This window comes from Mercenaria mercenaria, unplaced genomic scaffold, assembly GCF_021730395.1.
Source record: "Mercenaria mercenaria strain notata unplaced genomic scaffold, MADL_Memer_1 contig_4851, whole genome shotgun sequence".
Lineage (NCBI taxonomy): Eukaryota > Metazoa > Mollusca > Bivalvia > Venerida > Veneridae > Mercenaria > Mercenaria mercenaria.
In genome coordinates, this window is record NW_026463113.1 from 3,460 (window position 1) to 28,873 (window position 25,414).

The 25,414-nt window shown below is 32.5% G+C and overlaps 1 protein-coding gene across 1 annotated transcript in view; it reads right to left on the bottom strand.

The window, feature by feature from the left end:
- Positions 1 to 420: 420 nt before the first annotated feature.
- Positions 421 to 25,414, bottom strand: part of LOC128554228 (uncharacterized) — a 45,859-nt gene continuing 20,865 nt past the window's right edge. Inside the window, exons 2-3 of the mRNA XM_053535477.1 lie at positions 10,755 to 10,796; positions 421 to 9,775 (exon numbers count right to left, since the gene is read on the bottom strand). Coding sequence (XP_053391452.1) covers positions 8,289 to 9,775; positions 10,755 to 10,796 — 1,529 coding nt within the window. The 3' untranslated portion in view covers positions 421 to 8,288. The remainder of the gene's footprint in view (positions 9,776 to 10,754; positions 10,797 to 25,414) is intronic.

The window sequence follows — 25,414 nt, forward strand, 5'->3', positions numbered from 1 at the left end:
ATTCTTAAAATTTGGCTGAATTCTGTTGTGTGTATTAAGAAGCCTGGTGTTTTGGTTAAGCAAAAAGCAGAAAACACCTGATATAAACTGAATATGCCTCGGATGCGACTCGATGAAAGGGTGCATGCCAAAGGAATGCTGGAAGCAGGAATGTCACGACGTCAGGTAAGCATTGTGATTCATGTAACAATTATCAATATTTTTTGAAAGAATGTTCTCTATCATTACACAAAAGTACAATAATTCAGAAGTGACTTTCTGTACGTCTCCTGCTTTATTTCAAGTAGTCAGAATCTTTGACAGACATGTAGGGGTCTTATTGGAAGTTTTGCTCAATATATCTAGTAGCCCCAAAATCCGTCTTTGTTTGGGGTATTTTGATAAAATGTTTGATATATGGAACGAAAACGAAACATTGAACTGATTACATATCTTTATTAGCCGTAATACAATAGAACACAAAACATTATACAATACAAAATAAGAACTAATACATTGCCGGAATACACGTTGGCTATATTGCAATACAAATGTAGTTTACTAATATGTATCTAATTCTATTGCTATTTTAAGGATATACTAAACTGTTTCATTAAATTCATGTTCCGGTAGGTTTTGTGAAAAGTGAAAAGAATCTGTGGAATAATTAAATAAAGAAAAACATCTGACAAAATTTCATTTTGTACCTGTTTGGATAAGGAAAGTCAGAAGTTCCAATAACCTTTTTTGCACGAAATCCACGTGCGTGTGTAATTAATGATTTTATTTGTATATTTTTTCGTCACTGGAAACATTGATGATTGGCTCACTCGAAAAACAGCATAATGTTTAAAAAATATTGTTGGTTGCATAGCAGACCTGAATCAAATTCAGCACAAGCGCACAATTGGGATGTTACAACGAAACAGACACGCAGAAGATATAGCCAAAATTTTATGCTAAACGGCTATTGTGGGACTACTGACGGTTGATAGAGTTTAAAAAAAAATAATTCAAGTGTAATATGGTAAGAAGAAAACAAGTCAAATTTATGAATCTAAGTTAGTTATTAAAAAATACCCAAGTTGTTCATCTGGATAGTTTCTTTTGCTGTTCAGTATATTATCTGACCTAGTGACTACCTAGTTTGTGAATCCATATAACTTAGTTTGCATTTTGGTAGACAAACATTGTGACAAATGTCATGTTCGCATTTTGGTAGACAAACATTGTGATCAATGTCATGTTCGTCTGGTAAAAAATTAATGTGCCTCTGGAATGTTGACACGTTTTCTTCTATGTTTAGTCGTATTGACTTAATTTTCTTTTATCCCAGATGATTCAGTTCCTAACTTAACTTAGTTTATTTTGTTTTAAATGGACTTAAGAGAATTGCAGAGAAAATGACAGGTTTCAAAAAGTAAATAAACACTGTGACTACTTTTTATGTTGAGCTAGAAAAATATGGTGTCAAGTGTGTTTTTATTTGACATTATAAACTAGTTTTGATTTATGATAATACAGTTTTAACCCGACTTAAAGTTTAAAAGAAATAAGGACATATACAATCATTTTCTCGACGCCAAAATGTAACAAACCGTACAATCACAAATATTGAGAAGAGCTTTTTTTCAAATAACATCAAATGGGAATCCATTTACTATGTGTTAAATAAAGTAAATAAAGTTGTAGTAGATACTCGAATAAAGCAATTTATATATTAGACTATACATAGAATACTTGCAACAAATGCTTATCTGTTTAAGTAGAACATCGAAAATAGCCCATTATGTAAATATTGTAATAAGTTTAAAGACTTAGACCACTTCTACCTTGGTTGTAGATATTTAGATACCTTCTGGTCAAAAGCAGTAGAAACATTTAATAAATGTGGTTTTAATAAATCGTAAAGGAATCTGAAATGTATGTTTATTGGATACAAGTTAAAACTTCGTGAATATAATTATACAGATTTATTACTGTATTTGATATTGCATATATAAATCTTTTTTTATGAGCGAAAGACGAACAAAATCATTTAACATTTGGAACAAATCATATTGCGATTATTTAGTTTTAATCAACTATTATGAAAATAGGAATATTCGTCAGTATACTTTGATAGCTCTTCTTAAAGAATATGTGATCTTGTATTCAAATTAACTACGTAATCAAGATGACATTGCTCACATGTATTCATATATTGTCTCACACTCAAATGTCAATGTATGTTACTATTATTGTCACATGCTGAAATGAAAAAATAAACGGGTTGTTCCACGTTTCTGAAACAATTCCAAAAAGAAAAAAAATATACGAGCAAAAATTCTAACCAGTTTTCCAGTTAATCAAGTATTATAAAAGATGGCCCCTAGAGTGTCAACAAGATATTTAGATAATGTAACCAAGTGATCTAGTGTAAATGACTCGGTTTCTAAAAAATAATCTAGATTTAAAAAGAAAAAGACAAACTTTCTGACATGGTTTCATTTATAACTAATAGAGGGAAACATTAGCAGTATGATTACGACTGTACAAAACGTCTACATTTCATTTTAAAGACTACGTATTAAGTAAAGTACACTCAAACATACACAGTTTTAAACTTGACATACGATATAGACACGTATATCTAACACATTAACATGTAAAATAACGTTTACACCTTCATACTAACCCAAACAAAACAAAAACATAAACAAAGCGGAAATTTATCTAATTTGAATATCGGTATAAGAAATTGAATACCTGATTGTTTATTGAGCAAAATAAACATTGCAATAATCCAAATGACAAACTATTGTTTATGAAGGTACTTACTACTTACGTACTTACTCTTACTTACTTACTTACTTACTTATACTACTAACTTACTAACTCAGTTAATCTTACGTGCAAACATACTTAGATAATTACTTACTTACTTACTAAATCTCTTACTTACTACTTACTGACTAGTCACTTACTTCCTTACTTGTTTACTTTGTTATTACTTTCTTACTTCCTTCCTTACTTACTTTTTTCTTACGTACTTACTCACTGACTCCATCACTTCACTTACATACATACGTACGTACGTACGTACGTACGTATGCACTGGCTTACTAACTAATAATTTACTTATTGGCTTATTTTGTTATGTACTGGTTTACTTTTTTACTTGCTTACTCACTTCATTACTTACTAGTTTACTTACTGGCTTACTTACTTGCTAACTTAATTACTTAAAGGTTACAAGTAAATATTATTTTATCATAGCAGAACATGTGTTGTAATTAGTTACTACTTGCTACTTGCTTACTGATTAACTTTCTTACTGGCTTACTGACTGGCTTTTTACTAGATTACTTACTTATTATCTTATTTACTTACTTACTTACTTACAGATTACATGTAAATATTATTACATTATAGCACAAGATGTGTTGTAATATCAAAACAAAAGAAAAATACATTTAAATCGTCTGAGTAATATGATAAGTTGAATAGAATACATTACTGAATTCAAATACTTTTAAGTCTCAAACATAGCTATTTACAATCTTTCTGTTTGAATATAATGCATTTTGCAATCTTATTACTTATCAATATATAGAAAAGAATTGCATAGTTCTATAAACATAACAGTTTTGAGCCGTTCCATGAGAAAACCTGTATTAATGACAAACAATCAAAACTGAAGTTACACAATTTTCGTGAAGAACATTCTTTTACCTTACAAATTTGACAATTTGAAGTAATTACTATCGCTGTTTCAAGAGTTACAATGATTATATGTAAGTCATAGAAGGAATATTGAGACGGGACGTTAAAGCACGTCATGCAACAGCATGACGTCGCCGTGCATGGCGTGTATTTTTCAAGTTATTTAAGCAACACATTTTGCGTATCACTTACTCAATATCATACGTTTTAATATTTGAGAACAGTTTAAAAATGAGTTTAATGAAAAATAACGTATCAGTATATTTTTGTTTCATCACGGGCCTATTATCTACACATCTCTATATTATCATGATGCATGGGTTCTATGGAATTCTCATTGCCATGACAACACAAATAACATTTATTTGTAAAATATGTTATAATTTGTTTTCCCTTAGATAATACAATATACTTATTATTAGTGTCTACATGAAAATAAGAAGACTTAAAAAAATAAAAAAATTCTAGGATTTTATGCAACAAATACACCATTTCACTTTTACAGGTTTTCTCATGGAACGGCCCATATATATATCGACACGTATATCAGTATATACATAAAGTTGTTTTGTATTTCAAGATGTAAACAAATTGACACATTTAAACATATATGGCATATATTCCTACCGAATTATCTGTATATATTATTTCTCTCCTTTTCAAAATTTGGATACACAAAAATATAATGACATTCATCTCGAATATCTATACAATATGTACATGTATGATTGTGTACCAGTATATTTTGCCACCTCTATAGTTCATTGAGAAGGCGATGATATCTTCTCGTAAAACAATATCTAGGTTTGAGGATAGTTCTATTGGTTCAACATTATATATATATTGATCGTGCTACTCAGTTTTGACTCCGCATGACACATTATCGAACTCGTCCGACACTGACTTGTTGGAAACAGTCTGAGTAAAAGACTTGACAAAAACTGTGACCAGTCAAGTCGATTGACAATGGATGATGGACGACGACCCTTGACCAACCGCATATACAAAAGCCCATCTAGAGCCCTTCGTTTAGATGCACTAAATTTAGAGGTAATTAAATTTGCTTATTATACAAAAAGCTCACAATTACTTAACGAGAAAATAACAATATACTCATTTATACAAGTAGAGAAAAATCTGATTTAGATCTACTGATAACAATTTAATAGATTAAGATTTAGCTTAATACTCAAACACTCTAAGTTATTTTGACAAAAGCAGGGGTTGTTATGAAAGCATTAAGTTACCATCTAGAGGAAATATGAAAAAGCGCCAAATCGACATATCAAACTGTTTTAAAGACGTAAATAATACACCAGATATGTCACTATTTATCTAAAGTGTTAAAACTGTGATGACAAAATATATGTGACAAGATCCGGAATTCGAACATAACAGTTTTGAAAATAGAAAACTATAGACAGTCTGGTTCTTTAACGTGCCCGGTGTATAGCACCGATACCCGCGAAGTCGTCTTTCCCGGGAAGAACAAGAACAGACCTCTTAGTCAGGTAAGAGACACCCAAGAGCATCTCAGAAATTTCTAGTTCCTGGACCTGGATTCGAACCTCGGACCTCTGGATTGGCAGTCAAGCATGATACCACTAGACCACCTGTATTTTAATAATGTGAAGCTTGTTGAAGGCCTCATTGTAAATGTGTAATTTCATTTGTATCTGCTTATGTCATTGCATAATGAGTTAACCTTCGTAAAATAAAGAAATAATAATAATAATTATAACAATCATTATCATTATAAGATACGGCACAAATATTAGCTTTCCTACAGATACTGTATATGTTACCAGTAACACATATTATGTTTTGTAGTAACAGAAAACAGAAAGGAACAATATTGCAACATAAAAATATGTTTGTATAGTTAAAATACATACTCTGGGAAAGATTACACCCCTTTTAAGAAATGAATGTATTTGTTCAGGATTGATAGTTAAACACATTTTGTAGCTATCATATACTTTACCTAATATATGATTACATCATTTGTACATACAGTAGGCAAAAGTGTTGACCAATAATTTCTCTCAACAATAGAAACGGGTTATGCCTATCAAACTTAATTTTATATTTGATTTACAACAATTGCATTGAATTAAACACATCGTCACCTTAGCGCAGTAACGGTAACTCCAAATTTTACAAAAAAAGACTTTTTTACATTTTTGGCTTCAAAATAGACGTATACATCAACTGAAAAATTATTGGATATTATATCCAAGTGAAAAATGATGACTTTGATAAAGTTGCAAAAATGTTTGAACTTCACAAAAGTATTTGTTTAGTGCAAAAACCCAGTAAAAGCACTTATTGTGTTTTTGCTAAATATATCTAGATATTGTTTAATATAATTGGCGGAAAAATGGATTAAGTGCTCTTATTTTTGTTGCATTATTTACATTTAGGAAATATCAGAAACATCATTTAAGACGAAAACAAAGGAATTCCATGTAGCCTGAAATAGAAGTACAGTGATATTTTAAAGGAGTATATCATTATTTCATTATATTATGTGTTTCAAAGAAAGATTTCAGTGGGAGTATGAATCACCTTTTAGTGATAGTTCTAGTCAGTACAATTCTTAAATTTTTGTTTCTAGAATCCACAGCTTGTACTGAAATCGTTGGAGATTAGTAGAAATCAAAATTGAAAATTGATACATAAGGTTTCCTCTGCAGGCACAGAGTTCATTTGATGTGTTAATATTATTGCTTTTAGGTATAAAACCTTTTCAAAATTTGAATATCATCATATAAAATAAAACTGTTTAATAAGTATTATACTTGTATCTGCATATGTAAATAAGGTTTATATATCTACATCAAAAGAAAACATTAATTTTCATATCATGTACCAGTAATCAATTAATAGATTATGCATAAAAACAAAATGGTAACTATTCTAATGATAAACAGCTATTTTGTTTATTCCACTTTTTAAAAAGTACGTAAGCTGCTGAAAATTGCAAACAAATGCAAAAATTGTTGAGGCGTCTTTTATCTGAATGAATAATAGCTTAAATTCACCAAGTTTGGGTTTATTTATTTTTCACTTTCAATATGCATTCTAAATGCATTTTGTACATTGTTCTTGTCAGCATTCATTTGTGATTAAGCAAAAATATCATAAAAAGCATAAAATGGCACGATTATGATTTAGTTCAAAAGTGCACTATAATTAGTACTATGTTATCTGACATAATAATGTAATGCTAACAGTATCATAGTACTATTTTTCCGACCAATATGGAATATGACGTATATGAGATGAGGCAGTAACTAAGCAGGGTGCCTGTGAAATTGCTTCCTGTGTTTTCAGTTACTTCAGATCTGTGTTAAGCTGTAACATTTAATCAATCACAACATTTGTTTTCGTAACAATACTGGTCAAAATTAGAATAGATAGTTTAAACCTTATTGATTTTGAAAAAAAAAACAACCAATTGCGCAATTTCTTAGAATGATGTCACATTCAAAATGAGTATAATTCATTCACCTATACAAACGAAATGCAACATTTTCTTTTTCTTTTTTATACAACATCGCAATTTGCCACAATTATTTTTTGAAAAAGAAAACTTTTTAAATTTATATTTTAATTGTTCATTTTTCTTTGAATACCATAAGAACACCTTGTGTTGCTGCGAAGAAAAAAACAACTTAATTTTACCTGATATTAATGAGATTGGATTTATTCAGTTTTCTCTGTATAGTGCGAATATAGATCATTAAATTCTTGTAGAAAAAAATACATCTTTGTATTTGCAATGCATGATTGAACGATCTTGTGGTTTTTTGTTAGAAACTTAAGTGAAAAATTATGTTGATGACACCAGTGATTGGCATAATTTTGGTACTACCTCTCAACCAAAGCCTTATGTTCATTTCAACTCAAAGAATTCTAGAGCACTGGGCCTAATTATACATGAAACAAGCTTAGAATTAAGAGCTTTTCTGTAAGTTGGTATAATTAATAAGTTTCTAAAATGGAAAGCGTTCCCTTATTCATTTCAGTAGCAGTTAATAACGTGTTCCATTAGCGGTCTGTTATGCGTTCCATTAATGATCTACTATGCGTTCTGTAACTATAGTCTTTTAAGGATTCCATAAGCAGCGGGTTTATGCGTTCCATTAGTGACATATCAAGGATTTCATTAGCGGTGTTTCCAAAAGAATATTTTAATAAATTGTCTTGAATATCTCAACCTCTGCCTTGAAGTGCCCTGTGATTGCCGTAAAAGCATTGTAATACTACAACAGTCATTTGTGGTCATGGATTTATAGTATCTATGTAACAGTCTAAGACTTTTGCTTAAGCCGATGCCAGGGGCACATTGAATATTGAACAGACCCTGTCATACAAAGTCTGCTATTATTTAGCTTATTTACATTCTATACGTCATCATGGTCTTTTTAAACAGTTTATGACATATATATGTAAATAAAAAAATAGAAAACACATTATTTATCACTAAAAGGTTTAACAATTTATACAAGTGTGTTAAGTCTGCTTATTATGATATTGCTGTTTCAAACACTTATACACTTTGTTTGTGTTTCAGTGAATTTTTGGAGAGTTTTATTTATTTACATATATCGTATAACTACTTCGAATACTTGCAAGCATTTTCTTCCCCAAACACTGTTTGCAACAGCAAGCTTTGTTTTGTCTTGTGAAAAGCAAATTGTGCATGGAGACAACATATCTATCTCATGAGATTTTAAAATATGCCCCAAATGAGAAATCTGTACAATGCTGTTTGTCTCGCGGCTACACACGAAGATACAATCGAAGGGTCCTACTGCTACCCCTTTTGGTGAAACTATCCTGGCGTCTTCGTCAACGACGACCTTTTTCTTTGTCGCTATGTCGAACAGAAAGACATTTTTGGTATCAGTTACCGCAACATTTTTTCTGTTTCTTATATACGTACACTTTATTTTGCATTCAGGATCTTTCTTGTTCAGATAGCTGTAATCTTTCTCACGTCCTGACAGAGATAGAAAACGAAATATCCTGGAATCATCGGAAGTTCCAACAACGAAGTGTCCATCGTCCTTCAGACATATAGAGTCATATTTAGCTGTTACTTTGCACCTCCTTATCAAAGTTATTTCACTGGATTTGCTGACACGTAGAATATCTATCTTGTAGCAACCACCACTTGTTATCGCCACTTGCTCCTCAGATACAGCAACTAAACTCTGAGGAAAATACGATAACTGATGTGATCCTACTTTCTGAAGCTTCTCATTGAAAACTACGCATTTACGGTTGTTGTTATCCACGGCAACTAGTCTACCGTCGAGTAGATAATCAATGCCCGAGTAAAATGGTTCTTTTTCATCGTCTTTAGTCGACTTCGTTTCAGTAGAACTGATAAGACAAAGCTGTACAGGGCTCTGCTCAGGACTCACCGTTTTTAGTATTTTGGTCCACTCGGTATGGTCAAATTTCCAATCAAATTCAAGACTGTCAAAGTTGAATGAAGGTAGAGATATATCTGAGAATGAATTAAGATCGTTCACAAATTTCTGCAATGTAAGTTTAGCAATGACATTTTCTGTCTTTTTGTCACTTTGAGCCATATTTATCAGTGAGAGTTTCGCTTGTTCGGTTTTTACTATAAAATCCTCACAGTGGCTGCGATTTCCCTCTATCTCGATAGATGTCATATCTCTGACTAGTTTTGCCTTCCGTTTTAGTAATTTTTCTTTCTTTTCGGTATGTTCTTGGAAAGTTTTTCTCCGTGCATCAAATTTTACTAAAAGAATGTCTTCCCCTTTCTTATGTACCTTTTCAACGGATGAAATCCAATTACCAAGCAACCGAGCTTCAGTCTGAAGTCGTTGTATTTCCAATGCTGGATTGCATTTCCACTCCAATATTTCCTCAGATACTGGTTGAATGCCTTTACATTTTTCATGCTGCTCCTTTTTGCACACATGACAGCAAAGAGTGTTCTCTGTTTCACAGAAGAATGAAATTCTCTCTTTGTGTTGATCACATGTGCCCATATCTTCTGTTTCATCCGTTTCTTGCAAGTCTTGTATCTTTTCATCGCGTGGGGGAGCTTTAAACAGGGAAAGAAAATAGTACTTTTGTATGTATTGGTTAAAATTGCAACAATCGAGAATGAAAGTATTGTAAGAGTTTGAATTTTGATGCTTTTGAAACTCACACATTATCATTTTCAAAGAAATGCATCTAGCATATATACAAGAAATAATGTAAGAACAATAAATGAATTCCAACATAATTATTTTATGATTTAAAAGCCTTAGTTACTTATAAGATACAGAACGTCCTCAAAATGAAATCTAAACCAATCTATGAAAATTAGTTATCTAAGTGTAGCTTCCATTAGATTTCAATTGAACGCAGTACTGCAAATCTATCAACAATGAAAATCAATTTAATAAAATATTAGTTTCATTTTATTTATTCACATGCATGCATTGCATAAAAAGCAGTACAAGAAGCATCTGATGAATAATTGCCATAACTGTATAAATACCAGACACATCTGCAGTGATGTATGAATACAATTTAACTCCTGTTAATGAAATACACGTGTTTGGTGTTCAAAACACTTTCAGCTCCAATGCCGATGAGTTTGTTATAGAAATTTTATGTATAAATTTGGTTAGAAATTCTATGTTCAGAGTTTTTAAACCTTAACGCCTTCGGTCAAGGTCAAAGATTTTGCTTTCGGTCAAAGATGTTATGATTTTAAACGTAGCGTACCAGTACTGGCTAGAAACTGATAGAAATGTCTGATATTCTAAGCACAATCTATGCAAAGCTTACCTGTAATAGAACAATGCAGTATACGATACACAGTAAGCGCAATAATAGCTATCAGACATTACTTCAGAATTCAAGATGTAGTATTCAAAAAATTTGCCATGATATTTTTGAAAGATTATCTCTGTGTTTCATTTCCTTAAATACCAGTTATTCTAGACCGAAACGGTAATGTTGGAATAAGTTCGACCCCAAAAGTCGAAACTTTCTTCCTTTATATTTTCCGATAAAGTTAATATTCTTACCTTGTAACTTTTGGAGTCCTTCTGTCACCGACAACTGGATATCTACAAAATAAGCATTACATTTTTAAAGTGAATTAAGGTGATGAGTTACATGCAAAATAATGCATATTGCAGAATTACTCAAACGATCTATGGTTAGCTGTACAGAAAATGTATCATTATCGCATATTCATACTGCTCTGAATTTGGTAACTAATATAGTCTTCATGAATATGTCGAAATCTTGCACGAAGTACAACTTAAAACAGAAATTTTCAGTTTTCTGATGTTGATAAAGCACTTTATGCTGTACATACGAAGAGGCTCTACTTGTATGTGCAGTGTTTATACATGTATATGCAGTGCTTATACATGTACATTGTATATGATGTCTTTAATACTGTCAAGTTCCAATCATTAAATGTATGAAACGTTTGGTTGTCGATTAAAAGGTCTACGGTTCGAATCCCACGATGCCTCTATTTTTAGCTCGACTTTTCTAAGAATAGTCCGAGCTATTATATTCAGCCTGGTTTCGGCGTCAACGTCAGCGTCGGCGTCACACCGTGCTTTAGTTTTACATGTAAGTACATATAGACTATATACCAACAAAAGAAATTGTTCTTTGTTTCATATAAAATTAAGCTACTTAAGAACACTTTTGATACAGTTTCTAGATTTTCACTCCGTCGTAGACCTATTTTACACTGAAGTTAGGTACTCTCATATGGCCGCATTTCAGAAAGCGGTCTGCAGAATAAACACCCTACTTACGTTTAATAGTAACAACTCGATAACATGCGAATATTAGCATGAAAAGTGTCTTATTTTATGTAATATTCATTCCACGAGTAAAATAATGCCCATTTGGCCCCCGGTTTACACGCAAATTCGCGATAAATGGAAAATTAGGATCTGTTCATTAGGGACTTCTTTTGACTACACCACGGATGCAGATTTTGAACCGAATTACTGCTCTATAACCTTTAACTATCATTTTAGGACATATACATGTAGACTGAAACTTATTTTGTTCTTCTTCTAGGTCAGTTACCAACTGCACTGGATCCAGTCCCATAACGCTGACATGTATTTTGGACAAATTATGCCTTCTTTTGGACAAAATAAATCCTGGTTAAAGTTAACCATGCAAGTTCCTGTCTCCAGAACTAATACAGATATTGAATTGAAACTTCAAATGTGTCTTGGGGGGTTTATATTTTTTGGGTGATAGAAATAAAGTAAAAAAATTTTTTCGAAAGTTTTGATTTCCGGAAGTTCTGTAATGTTACCATGAGCTTATTAAAGTAAAACAGTAATGCACGTTTGCAGAATGAATATTGTTGTAGTGAGAAGATATTCAAACCACATACTTTGTCTGTTTGAAGCTTTAATCTTTTGATCGTCGTTAATCTAACCCGATCACATTTTTTTAATGTTGGGCGGGTGTGTTAAAAGCCGTTCCCTATCCTTTCGATGCCCTTCAAGCACTCGAAGTAAACCCTTTTAAACTCCCAAATGTTGGAAGGCAATAGCAAAATTGTTCTATTGCGATGATTAAAAATTCTGAAAAAGGGTTTTCTTTGCTTGGCATTTTTCCCCCAAAAATAAAATACCACACACGCGCGCACACTTTCCTTTAAAAAGAAACCCATCGGGGATAAAAAGCTAAAAAACCTTTCCAAGGGGAAACTTCTTTTTACTTTTGTTTCAGTTTTCTTTTTTTCTTTCAACTTTATTCTTTGATTTTTAAAATTTAAACCCCGGGGTTTTAAATTTAAAAAGCTATCTTAAATTTGTTAAGAAAGGGAATTTTTCAATTCAGGGGGGAAATAGGGGTTTTTTAAAACCAACTGAGGTGAATGTGTAAAAAAACCGGGGGGTTTTGTGTATATCGAAATGTGGAATTTGTGTGTTTCAAAAAAAACGGGGAGTTAGTGTAAAGACTAAAGGGGGTTTCCCAGTGTATAAAAACCGGGTAAGTGTGTAAATTTGAAACAGGAACTACCCTTTTTAAAAGGTAAAACCCGGAAGTCCGGTTACTTTTCATATATTTGAAAAAAAGACAATCGGGGGGTTTAAATTTTGTTTTGAGGGTTTTCGCCTTTTAAAAAACACTATTTCTTTTATGTCGGGTTTGGGCTTTTTCCCCCAAAAATTTTTTTCCCTGGAAAAATCAAGTATTTAACTAAAGCTGTAACCCTTTCTTACATAAAGAACCTAGTGGGTAGAAAGGTTTTAAAACCCAAAATCCCCTTAAACCCAGTGGAAATTATAAGTGTTTTTAAAGTCAGCGATTCTAACCCCCAAAAAACAGAGGGGGTAAGAAAATAGAGAAAGTTCTATATTCTGTTTTGTAGGAAACATGAAAGCACTTAAATAAATTGGGAATTTCAATCAAAAAATTGTCTATTTTCAAATTTTAAACTTTTAAAATAACTGTTTATGCAAGACATAGAACAATCGAAAACAAACCAACTCATGATGCAGAGGACAAAATTAAAGCAAAAAACGGGAATCGGGTTTTTTTCAGTTGGGCCCTTAAATAAATTCCATTCCCTACAGAAACCTTTTGAACTTCGATTTAAAAAATTTCCCTTTCATGGTTTTAGGGGGTGCAAAATGGGAAAAATACCCGGGCCCTCGGGGGAAACCCGTTTTGGGGGTTTTAACGAGGCTCCTTGAGTTACCGCCTAAACATTCCCCGGGCCGGATTTTTCCTTCTGCCCTAAAACCCAGGGGTTAAATCTTTTTCTTGCAAAACCGGGTTTCGGGAAATAATAATTAAAAAATAAAAATAAAACAACGAACAGCTGTAGGACCGGAAAAAAAAATGCCCCAATCCCTGGTTTCCCCCCTTGTTTGTGCTAAGCAGAAATTTTTTTTTCCTTCATTCTACTTTTAAAAGACGAATTAACGTCAAACTTTTTAGTGGGGGTTTCCCTTTTTAAAAAACCTTTCGGTTTAAAAACGAAATCATGCTTCAACAAAAACACAGACAACTTATTTGGTTTAAGCCCCCCTTTCGGCGAAAATTTTCATTTAATTTTTTCCCGGGTTGTTGTTTCCTAAAAATTTAAAAAGGGGTTTTTTATTATAAATCCTTTGTTACACATTACCCATACACATATTACCGTTTACTTTTTAAAATCATGTTTAAAGTTTAAAAAAAGATAACATTAAAAAAAGGGCTTTTCCCTGGTAGATTATTAACTCATGACTCGGGCTTGAGACAAACAGTGGTAGGAAATTTAATTTAAAAAGATAGAACGAGGAAAACACATGACTCTAAACCCGGATGGCAGAAAAAAAGCATTTTTTTTTTTTGCCTTTTCCTCCGTTTAACGGGTTTTAAAAAAATTTGATTTTTTTTGGAAAAAAGAATTTTGCGCTTTTTAAAAATTTACAAATAAAATTTTGGGTTTTCAAATATGGGGAAAACAGGAAATAAAGTTTGGGGGAAACCCTTAAATTCAAACTCCGAAATGACTCGTTTTCCCCGGACTTTTGCATGAAAATCTTTTATTTTTTGGGCCCTAAAAATAGCAAAAATTTTTAAAAAAAGACAAAAAAAAAAGTTTACAGCTTTTCCGTCTTGGGTTATTTTTTTTCTAAACATTTTCCCAAAAAAGGGTTTTTTTTTTTAAAAACCTTTTTTTTTTTAAAAAAACCAGGGTTCGGGAAAAACTTTTGATTTTTCCCATATTAAATCTTTAAAAATTTTTGTAAAGGGGCGTGTTTTCGAATCCCACCCCGGGAAAGTTTTTTTCCCAATTTTGGACGTTTTTTCCCTTTTGGGAAACAAACATGATTAAATTCCCAAAAAACTTTTGGGGAGTTTCGATCACAAAAAAGTATAAAAGTAAAACATTACAAAGGTAAGAGAAAAAAATAAAAAGCAAACCCCTGAATTTACCGCCAAATTTTTTTTAATCAGTACTCTTCAAAAAAAATTTTTAATGAAAAAAAGGAATGCTCGTTAAAAATCGTTTGACCCAAGGAGATTAAATGAAAACAGTCATAGGTTTTTTAAAATTTCATGAATTGTTGTTTTAATCAAAACGTTTATATCTTTAAGTTTTTTTAATGATTATTTATTTTTGGGGTTTCCCTAAAATGTTTTTTAATCCCCCAGTAAATCATACGTATGCCACTGTCAAACCTTAAGTTTAAATTGCTTGCACCCATTTTTAAATTTCCCTTTAAATGTGTCACCAAAATGGGAAAATGTCTTTTTTGTTTCGGTCATTTTTAAATGATAAAGTATGAAAATCCAAACATGTAACAACAAATTAATATCGTTATGTTTTTAAAAGCTTTTTATTCAAAAAATTCCCTTCAATCGCAATAAAATTTTTCGGGTTTTAAAAATTTCAATAAAGCGTTTTGTAAAATGTATTTAATTTTTGGGTTTTCATACGTGCTTTCATATGTATTTTTTTAATCCTTTGGGGGAAACCCTCATCTGTAGAAACTGTGTTGGGATCAAATTTCACTCACTTTCAGTTCAATAAATCAAAAATTTTTTCTTTCCCTTTTTTTCCCAAAAAATTTTAACACATAAAATGCAACCGAAATAACGCACGGTGTGATATACCACGGGAATGAAAAAAAAGATAAGCGGGAGTGGGGAAATTTTTCCCCCCCGTCCAACAAAAAAAATTTTCTTTAAAACTTTTTTTTGTTAAAATTTGAACTTCTACGGACCTGTAGTTGAAGAAAAATTTCATGGCAATAAAATTTTTTTTGTCAATACTCATACTTTTTTTAAAACGTTTGGTTTGCCCATTCAGAAAAAAACCCCTTTTGGTTTTAATGAGCACATGATTTTTAAAAAAAACCCTTTGGGTTTTGGGTATGTCGGAAACGCACTGGACTTTGAGCTTTCAAATTTTAAAAACGTCAAGGGGTTTTTTGTGTAAAAATTTAAATTTAATTTTTTTAAAATTGCAAAAAACCCAAAGGGTTTAAAATTTAAAAAGAAAAGCGTTTAAAAATTTATTGAAATTCATGATTTACTTTTTAAAAATAGTGTGTTCGTTGGGCAGAACGGGGGCAATTTTTCTGTAGGATATATCGGTTCTTTTTGTGAACAATTTTTTTTTCTGCTTTAAAATTTTTGGTTTTGCGGGTGTTTTCCCATGTGCTTAGTTGACGCCCCGGGGGTTTCTTTATTTTTTCCAAAAGGGATTTTTTTTTAAACCCTGCACCCGCAGCATTTCTTTTATTTAAAACCGTCAAAAATTTAAAATTTTTCGGATTTGGGTTCAACACACTTTATAGCCTATGCTTTTTGAAACTTTTTTTTTTCCAAAAAGGGATCGCTAAAAAAAAAACCGCGCAAAAAAGCTTAAATTTTCCGTGGTTAGCTATGATTTTGGGCTTTAGTTTTTCCCAAAGTGTTTAACATTTTTTAAAAATTTTAAGGGAGTCAGCCTTGTTTTCCCATTTTCTTTGAGGTGTATAGAAAAAAATCAATCAGTTTAAGAAACAAATTTAGGTGGTTTTAAATTTTTCAAGGGAAAAATTATGCTTTCATAATTTTTTTCCCCAGAAAGGGTTAGTTTTTTTTTTCAACAAAAAGGGGTTCATGTTCCCAAGGCCCTTTTAAAGGTTATGAAACTTTGCTTTTATGTTGTAAAAGGGTATTGTTTTTTTTAAAAGGGAAAAAATTCATGCAAAAATTTTTCTTAGGGGAAAAGGTTTGTTCAAACTGCAAAAACAAACAAAGTAAAAATTTTTAAATTTTTTGTTCCCGGGGGCAAAAAATTTAATCTTAACTTTTAAATCGCCCCCTTTAAACGGTCTAGGGTTTGGGCAATTCGGGGGGCAAATTTATTTTCTGAAACTTGGGGCCAATTCCCAAAAAAAAATTTTTTTTAAATTTTTTTGAAAAAAAAAGAAGGACAATTCAAAAGTTATCGTTGAAAAAGGGTTATTTTAAATTTTTTGACAACCCCTCTTTTGATCTTCCAAAAAACGTTATTACAGGAAAACCCAATACGTAAACTAAACTGGTTACTTTACATGTAAAAAGGAAAGGGTTTTTTCTTTGTTTTAAAATTAAAGTTTAAATTGCAAAGTTTGCGGAAGAATTAAAAAAAGTATTTTTGTTTGAAAACGGGATAACAAAAAAAGATTTTTTCTTTATTTTTTTCAAAAAACAGTCGCCCTTAAACAAAATTTTTTTCCCCAAAATTTGGGGGGGCATCTCTCAGAAAATTTAAAAATTTTTTAGTTTTTCTTTTTGCATTTTTTGGGAAAAATTCTTAACAAACAGGAAAATAAAAAAACGGCTGCATTTTTTCATAACAAACGTCTCGACATTCGAAAACCCCATCGAAAAAAACATTTTAAAATTCTTTCCCCAAAATGGTTTGGTGTCATTTCTTAAATAGAGTTTTTGAATGAAAGTATGTTTTTTAAAAATTTTCACGTTTCCCACTTTTTTTCCTTGTTTTTATTTGTATGGAAATAAAAAAAAACTTCCCTTAATTAAAGGGAATTTGGTTTTTGGGAAACCCAAAATCAGCATAAAAATGACAGTGTCAAAGGGTAAAAAACCAAACCCCTGTTTGCATGATAAACGGTTTTGCGTGTTATTTAAAAAAAATAAAAAATTTAATTAAAAATTTACCTAAAGTTGCATTGGGTTCTACCGTTTTAAAAACTGAGGTAGAAAAATCTTCACCTCGCACGGCAAAAATGCTGTTTTAATTTTTAAAAATTATGCTCTTTTTTAATAAAGAAATTTCTGTTAAAAGTTTGCAGGGTATCATTTTCTATTTATGAATGTCTCTGACATATTTAGAAAAAAATTGTGCTTTTTTTGGAAAAATAAAAAAAAAAATCCTGAACCCTTTTGTTGTTGTAAGATATTTTACGAGTAAAACGGGCTTCAAAAAAAATCGATTTTACGTGCCTTTTGAGCTCTTTTTGTGCTGGGGCCACAGATCACATCAAAAAAAAATTTTTTTTAAAATTTTTCCAAAATTTAAGGAAAAAAAAATTCCCGCCAAACTCTTCTCCCAAATTTTTTATCTTTTTGGGCCTTTTTTCCTTTTCTGTACTGTTATTTCCGCTGAGTGGGGCCTCCCTCCCCCCCCCCCCCACCCACCCCCTGCTCCTACCCCTAGGAAAATTTGTGAAAATTTTAAATAATTTTGGCCCGGCCGTTTTCTAAAAAAAATTAGAAAATTTTTTTGTGGGCTTTTATTTTCATTGTGATTTTTAATGATTATTGAGTGGGGTTGGAATAAATTGAAAAAAAGTTGTTTGCGGTAGAATGGGTTTTCCTGGCTCCGAAAAGAAAATTTAGGCTAAACGATTTAGGGGGTTTTCCATCGAATAATGTAGTTTTTGGGATAAATGAAAATTTTTGGGGGGCCCCCAGCTCCCCCCCTAGCCCTTTTTTTTTAGATCGGACCGGGGGCCGTTGTAGAGGGGAAATCCCAACCGGCACGGTTTAAACCGCCAGGGGGGGAAAAAATTTTAAATCGGGGGGAAGGGGGGTCGAGGTGTGAGGGGGCTTTGGTCCGGGAGGGCCCTAAATCGTTCCAGCATTAAAATTGTTGAGACCTGGGGGGCCCGTTTGGAGGGTGGCGGCCCAAATGGGGGGCCAGCAATAGGGGCTTTTCCCGGGGAAAACCCTTTTTTACTCGTGTGGGGGTCTCAAAGTTGGTTTCGGGCCATTTTGGGAAATTTTCATTTTTTTTTTTGGGGGGGCCCCCCCCACCGCCCAGTCCTTTATTTTTTTTTTTTTAATGGGACCGGGGGGCCCTTTTGTAGAGGGGGTTTGTCCCTCACCAGGGCACGGGTTTGGCCGCCATTCCGGGAAAACTTTTTTTTGGGGGAGGCCCCGGGGTTCGAGGTGTGGGGGGGTGTGGGTCCGGGGGGGGCCCAAAAATTTGGGGTTTATTCATGTTGAAAAGGGGCGAAAACCCGACAAAATTTAAGGTTTTTTCAGATGCATAAATGGCAATTATTTCTGTTTTTCTTGTCCGCCCCCTTTTAATATGCCCTTTAAATTTTATGTGGGAGGGGGACTCTTCATTTTTCGACCAACTTAAAGTCAGAATTACCGGAATAAAAAATTGTTTTTTATTCTTTTTTTAAACCCCCCGTTTTCTTTAACTTTTTTGTTTTAAAAGGGCACTAAATTTTTGGGTCCCGGGAACTTAAAATTTCCCCAATTGAAAAATTTTTTTCCCGGGATAGAGGGGACCGTCCCGGGACCCCAAAACCCTTTTGGGTTTCGCTCGTTTGACGGACCCCCCAAAAAAGTGTGTCTTTGGGTCCGATATGGGGTGGGGGAAATTTTTTTTGACGGATTTGTTAGAAAAGGGGAATAATTCCTAACAAATGTCCCATTGAAAAACTTTACCGGATAGGGGTGACCGCCGGACCCAAAAACCTTGTTTCCTCGTTTGGGGCCCCTAAAAAAAGTGGAAATTTGGGGCCCATATGGGGGGGTGTGGGAAATTTTTTGATGGAAAAATTAGAAAAGAAAATATTTCCCAACCATTTTTTTTCCTTTGGGTCACTTTTTTTAAGTTTCCCAAAAACGGGAAAAGGCATTTATTTGTTAACCAGGGTTTTAAAAAAGTTCATTTAAAAAGGTAAAGTTAACATTTTTGGAAAGGGGCGTATTGCCGTTTTTTAAAATTTTATTTAAGCCGGCCCAATTTTTTTTTTTTGCTTTTGGGTTTTTTTCCTTTTTTTGTTTTTTTTTTTTTTGGTTTTTTGGGTTTTTAAAGGTATGCTTGTATTTTTTTTGTAGGGAAAACAAAAAAAGGCAATCAAAAAATTTTTTTAAAAAAGAAAAAATTGAAGTTAGCATTTTAATTTCTAAAAAGGGGAATTTTAATTGTTATACTTCCTCTCGTTTATTCATATTCATTTTTAAAAAAATTTTTTAAAATTTATTTTTTTGTGGGGCTGTTTTAAAAAAAACCCTTGAACGATCATGTTTCGGGGGGCCCGGGGTTTCAAAATTTTTTACAAAAAGGGTTTTTAGAGAGGGCCCACCGTTTTTTCATTTTTAAACTTCATTTCATTCATATCACCCGGTTTGTTGCCCAAGCAAAAGTTGAAAATGGCTCGATTTAGTGGCTATACCCACCATAAAATTTCATTTTTTTAAAATTCTGAAAAAATTTTCATGCTGAAAACAACGGGAAGTTTTTATCTGAGCGTTTAAAAAAGAATCCCGCCCAAAAGCTGACAAAATCTTAGCCATAAAATTTAATCAAAAATTATATTTTGTTTTTCTTCTTTGCGTTCTTTCTAGCTTTGTGGAAAAAAAATTTAAATTCAGAAAAGATTTTTAAATTTTAAAGTGGGCAGTAGTTATATTCCCCCTTTTTTGAACTACAATAAATACAAAATTTTTTTGAAAATGTTTAAAAAAAAAACAAAAAAAAAAGGGGGGCAAGTGACCCGGATCGCTCCCCCGGGAAGAAATTATAAAGTTTCAGGTTTAAAAAGTCAAATTGTTTTTTTTAAAAAAAAATTTTTCGGGGAAGATTTCCGGATGTACAATCAAGAAACCCCCTGGGGGGGGGGGGGGGGGGGGGAAAAATTTTTTCCCCGGGGGTAAAGTTTTGAAAAAAGTTGTAAAAGTTTTCAAAAGGCAATGTTAAAAAACATGTATAAAATATCTAAGATCTGGGCCCTTCTGGTTTTTTTTTAGAAAATTTTTTATGAAATTTCCCTATTTTCATAATTTTAACCCCCGGGGGCGGGGTTCAATTTGCCCGGGGGGTCAAGATTTGAAAAAATTTTGTAGGGTCCACTAGGCAACCCTACAGGTCAATACCCAAAAGCTCTGGGCCCCTTTGGGGTTTTTTTTTAAAAATTTTTTGAAGTTTTTTTCTATTTCCCTTTCAAGAAAAACCCTAGGGGCGGAGTCTTTTGTTCCGGGGGTCATGTTTTGAAAAATTTTTTTTAAGTTATTTTGGCAATGAAACAGTGAAATATTAAGCTCTAGGCCTTCGGGTTTATTTTCAGAAATTTTTTGAAAAATTTTCCTAGGGTAAAATAAAGTTCCCTGGGGCGGGTAAATTTTGGGACCCCGGGGTCATGTTTGAAAAAATTTTAAAAAAAGGGTTCACTGGCACTGCTAAGGTAAAAAATTTCAAGCTCAACCTTCGGGTTTTAAATTTTTAAAATTTTTTTAAAAGGATTTTCCTTTTTAAAAATAAAGGGGAAATTCCTGGTGGGGGGGTCAATTTTGCCTTAAAGGTCATGATTTGAAAAATTTTTAGCAGACGCCCCATTTGAAAATTTGAAAAAGCCCAAAAAATCAAAGCTCTAGGGCTTTTTTTTTTTTAAAAAAATTTTTTTTTTGGGTTTTTCCTATGAAAAAATGTTTTGGACCCCTGGGGGGGGGTTTTTTTTTAAAACCCGGGGTCAGGATTTGAAAAAATTTTGGGTGAGACCCCTTAGGAATTGTTCACACAAAATATTTTTGCTCTGGGGCTTCGGGTTTTAATTGAGAAAAAGGGTTTTAAAAAGGGGTTTTCCTTTCGGTTGCAATAAAAACCCGTTTTTTGGGAATTTTCTTCTTTGTTTTAAAATTTTGGGAAAGGGTCCCCAAAATGGAACCGAGGGTTGGTTTTGGAAGGGGGGGGCCCGTGGGGTTAAAGGGGGGGGAGACTTTTTTTAAATTTTTTTGGGAGGGGGAGGGGCCAAAGAAGAAGGGAATTAGGGGGTACAATAGTCCCCCTTGGGTCCCCCTTTTGGGGGACGGGTTTTAAGGTTAAAACCGGATGGGGGGAAATTGGGAAAATTTTGGGGGAAACGGGGCCCCCCTTTTTTTGGGGGCTTTTCAAACGTTTAAGAACCCAAAGACGTGGCGTCCCCTTTTCGAAGGTTTTCCCCCCCCCCCCCCTATTCCATTAGATGGCGCCTTTTAAACCCCTTTCCCTTGACCTTGATATAAACCAAAAAAACCTCAAAAAACCCTTTTAAATTCAAAAGATTTTAATGTATATAAAAAACAGATGAAACCCTTTAAATTAAAAATTTACCCAAACTAAACAAATAAATGACGAGGCGTAACATTTTCAGGAAACAGAAAAAATGATTTTGTGACCCAAAATTTTTGCTGGCAGTATTTTCATGTTGGGCCCCTGATATACCAAATACCTGATGCCAGTAAAATCAAATGGTATAAAAAGCATTTTGAAGTGGGGTAATTGCTTGCGTGTAGCCCGTTAATGCTAGTAGTACAAACAATTTTAACTTTATGCAATGTTGCCGGGTTAAAAAACTATAAGTACTGACGAAAAACCATTAAAAGGCTGAACTGGGCCCCCCCCCCCCCCCCCAAAAAAAAAAAAAAAAAACAGCCCGTAAATTCTCTTTTTTTCTGGCAGTTAACCCCCCCGCAATTAACTGCTGTAAAATGTAGGGAGTAAACTCTTTTTTTGCTCCCACTGCTGTACTGCCCCCTTCACGCCGGGTTTAAATTATAGGTTTTTGTTTTTTTATTGGAAATATGCACGAGTTCTGCAAACGGGAAAAATTGCCCCGGCTGTTTGAAGGGACAGTTCTTCCGCGAAAGACCCGGGGCATATTTTCGAATTTAAAACTAAATTCTTTTTTTTAAATGCGATTTCCCTTTTTTTTACTTAGGGAAAAATTATATTTAAAAATTCAATTTGTTTTAAGCACGTGCAAAACTAAATTTTCGTCGGGAAAGAACTTTTTAAAAGCAAAAGAAACAAAAAAACTGAGTCACCCAAAAAACGAGACACAAACCATTTGAAATTTGAAAAATCAGTATGGAAAAATATTGACGTTTTTGGTTAGGGTGAAACTTAAAAGGGGATTATAAAAGGTTTTTGGGAAAAATAGCCATTTTCGCATTTTTTGAGGTTTTTCTATTTTTTTTTCCCCCGTTGAAACCTCTGGTTTTTTTTCGCCGAAAGTTTTTTTGTTTTTGTTCATTACAGGGAAAAAGGTTTTTTTTTATTTATATTTAGCAATACTTTTTTTTTTGATTTCTGTTTTTTATCATAAAAACGGCGTGAATTGGGGTGAAACCCCCCCGGTTGAAAATTTTCCCTACTCCCAAGTACTAGTAAATGAAAAAAAAAATCTGAGGTTTTTTTTGGGGCTGTGACGAACCTCTGATTTTTTTTAATGAAAAAGCAAATTGGTTAAGTTTAATCTGTTAAAAAAGGGAATGAAATGTGAAACTTTTCACGGGAAAAATCACCACCCCGCCCCCAAATAGAAAGGCAAATTGGAAACCCTTTTGGGATTTTTCGCCGAAAAACTTAGTTTTGTTTTCCTTTAAAAGGGAAAAGGTTTCGGGGCCCTTTTCCCCCCGTTTTGCGTTAAAACATCTGGAAAACCCGTCAAAATCGACCATGTAAAGCTTTACCGTTCCTTCTTGTATCGGGCCGAATTTAAAAAGGGAAACTTGGGATTATTAAATTTCCCGAAACATCCGATTACAGGGTTTTGTCTATATTAATCAAAAAACAGCAAATCGTCCCTTTAAATTTATTTTTGCCAGTACTTACTTAGATTTTCTGTTTGAAAAGTAAAATTTGACGTGATGGGTTAAAACCCCCTCCTGGGAGTAATGCGCAGGGTTTGCAAATAAAAGAAAGAAAAAAATTGAGGTTTTGAATTTTTAAACTTGACTTTTTCCAAACTCTCCAGTGCAAAACCCAGGGGAAAAAATTTTAAAAATTTTAAATTTTAAAGAGTTTTTAAAACCTTTTATTTCGTAGGGTGACAATTAAAATTCAAAATTTTTTAAAAAGGTCCTTTTTTTAAAATTTTGACGTGTTGTTACCAATGAAACACAAAGGAAAACAGAAACAAAGAAAATAAATTTTCAATTATTTTATATTTTGATTACTTTTTAAAATTTTTTATATAATATTGGGTTTTTTCAAAAATTTTACTTTTTTTTTGGAATTAAATTTTATGATCGAAAATGACAGTTTTACAGACGGATTGAGTTCAGACCGACAGATAGACACAGACAGAAAAAAGGGCAAACCAAAGTCATTCAGATGAAACACTGGGAGAACACACAGTAGAGGTATTAAAATTTAAGGGAAATTTTATGATTAAAAAAGGGGAAAAGGGAAAATTTAGCTCAGACCTTCATTTACGTGAAGTTATATTCAGGACATTCCGTTACCTGGGGAAAAGAGTCCCTTTAATTTATTATAGTTTGGATTATTTTGTGGTAAATTTAAAAAAGAAGACTATGGGCATAAAAAAGGTTCAAAACCCCCTTTCTGTCTTAATTCGAAAAAAAATCAAAGAAAAAACCCAAATTTTCCATTTTTCAATTTTGGCTGGAAATTTTAGTAAGGAAAAGTTTTTACCCCTTTAATTTTTTTTTCCTTTTCAAATTTTTTTTCGGGAGTTTTTAATTTTTTTAAAGAAAAGTACACTTTTGGGAAAATTATTTTTCGTGGAAAAAATTTTTAAATTTTCTAAAAAAAAACTCCACTGTTTTTTTAAATTTTTTGACGTTTAACCCCTAATTTAATCAAACGAATCAACCCCCAAAAAAATTTTTATTTATGAAAATTTTAAAGGTTATTTGAGAAATTTTTTGGGAAATGAAATGAGGAAAAAACATACATTTGCCCCAAATTGTTTTATACATATTTAAACAATTTGGAATGGGGGCCCAAAACACCCCCTTTTCATACATGGACCCTTTTTTTTTAAAATTTTGACGAAAAAAAATAGAGTTAAACGAGGTTTTTTTTAAATTTTTAAAAAGATAGCACAAAACCTTAAATCACGAAGAATTTAACGTGACAAAGATTTATTTTCCCTCCCTAACAGGTTAATGAAAACTTGATTTTTTAGAAAAAAACTTTTTTCGATAATTTTCAAAATAAAAATTTCAGGTTTGATATGGGGGAAACAAGAAATTTTAAAAATCGGGGAACGTTCATTCAACCTCCCCAATTTATTCGCGTTCCCCGATTTTGCCCTGAAAATTTTTTTTTTTCTTGCCTGAGAAAATCACATTAAAATTAACAAAGAATTAAAAAAAACGCATTTCCGGTCATATATAATTTGGGTTTCCAATATATTTTCGGGAAAAAAGTTTTTGTTTTTAAAATTTAATTTTTTTGAAAACGAGGGTTCACACCCCAGGACGGAAATTTACACAGTTAATTTTCCCCGAATTTGGTTTAGGGGCCTGAGTTCCCGGGTCCCCACTGGGAAAATCCTTTTTTCCCCCAAATTTTTTTTTTTGAAAAATGAAAAGAATTTTTTTTTTTCCCAAAAAATTTCTTACAGGTTTTTTTCACGAAAATTTTATATAGTATTTTTACCAAAGGGAGGAAATGAAGAAACAGCGGGTTTTCCGCAATTCAAAATATATTTTGTTTTTTATTCAAAGGGAGACGTATAAAAACTTTTTTTTGTAACAAAAAGCTGTGGGAAAAACCTTCTGATCAAGGAAAGTAAAAATTTTAAACAGTCATAGGTTTTTTTAAAAAAGCATTTTAGGTTGTTGTTTTTTTTTCCAAACTTTTTTGTCCCAAGTAAATTTTTTTGTTTTGAAATATTTGTATTTTCCCCGAGCTGTTAATTTCTATTTAAAACATTGTTACGCCACTGTCAAAAAAAAAATAAATTTTAATTGCACCTATAATTTAAATTCAGCGTTAGTGTGCATTTGGAAT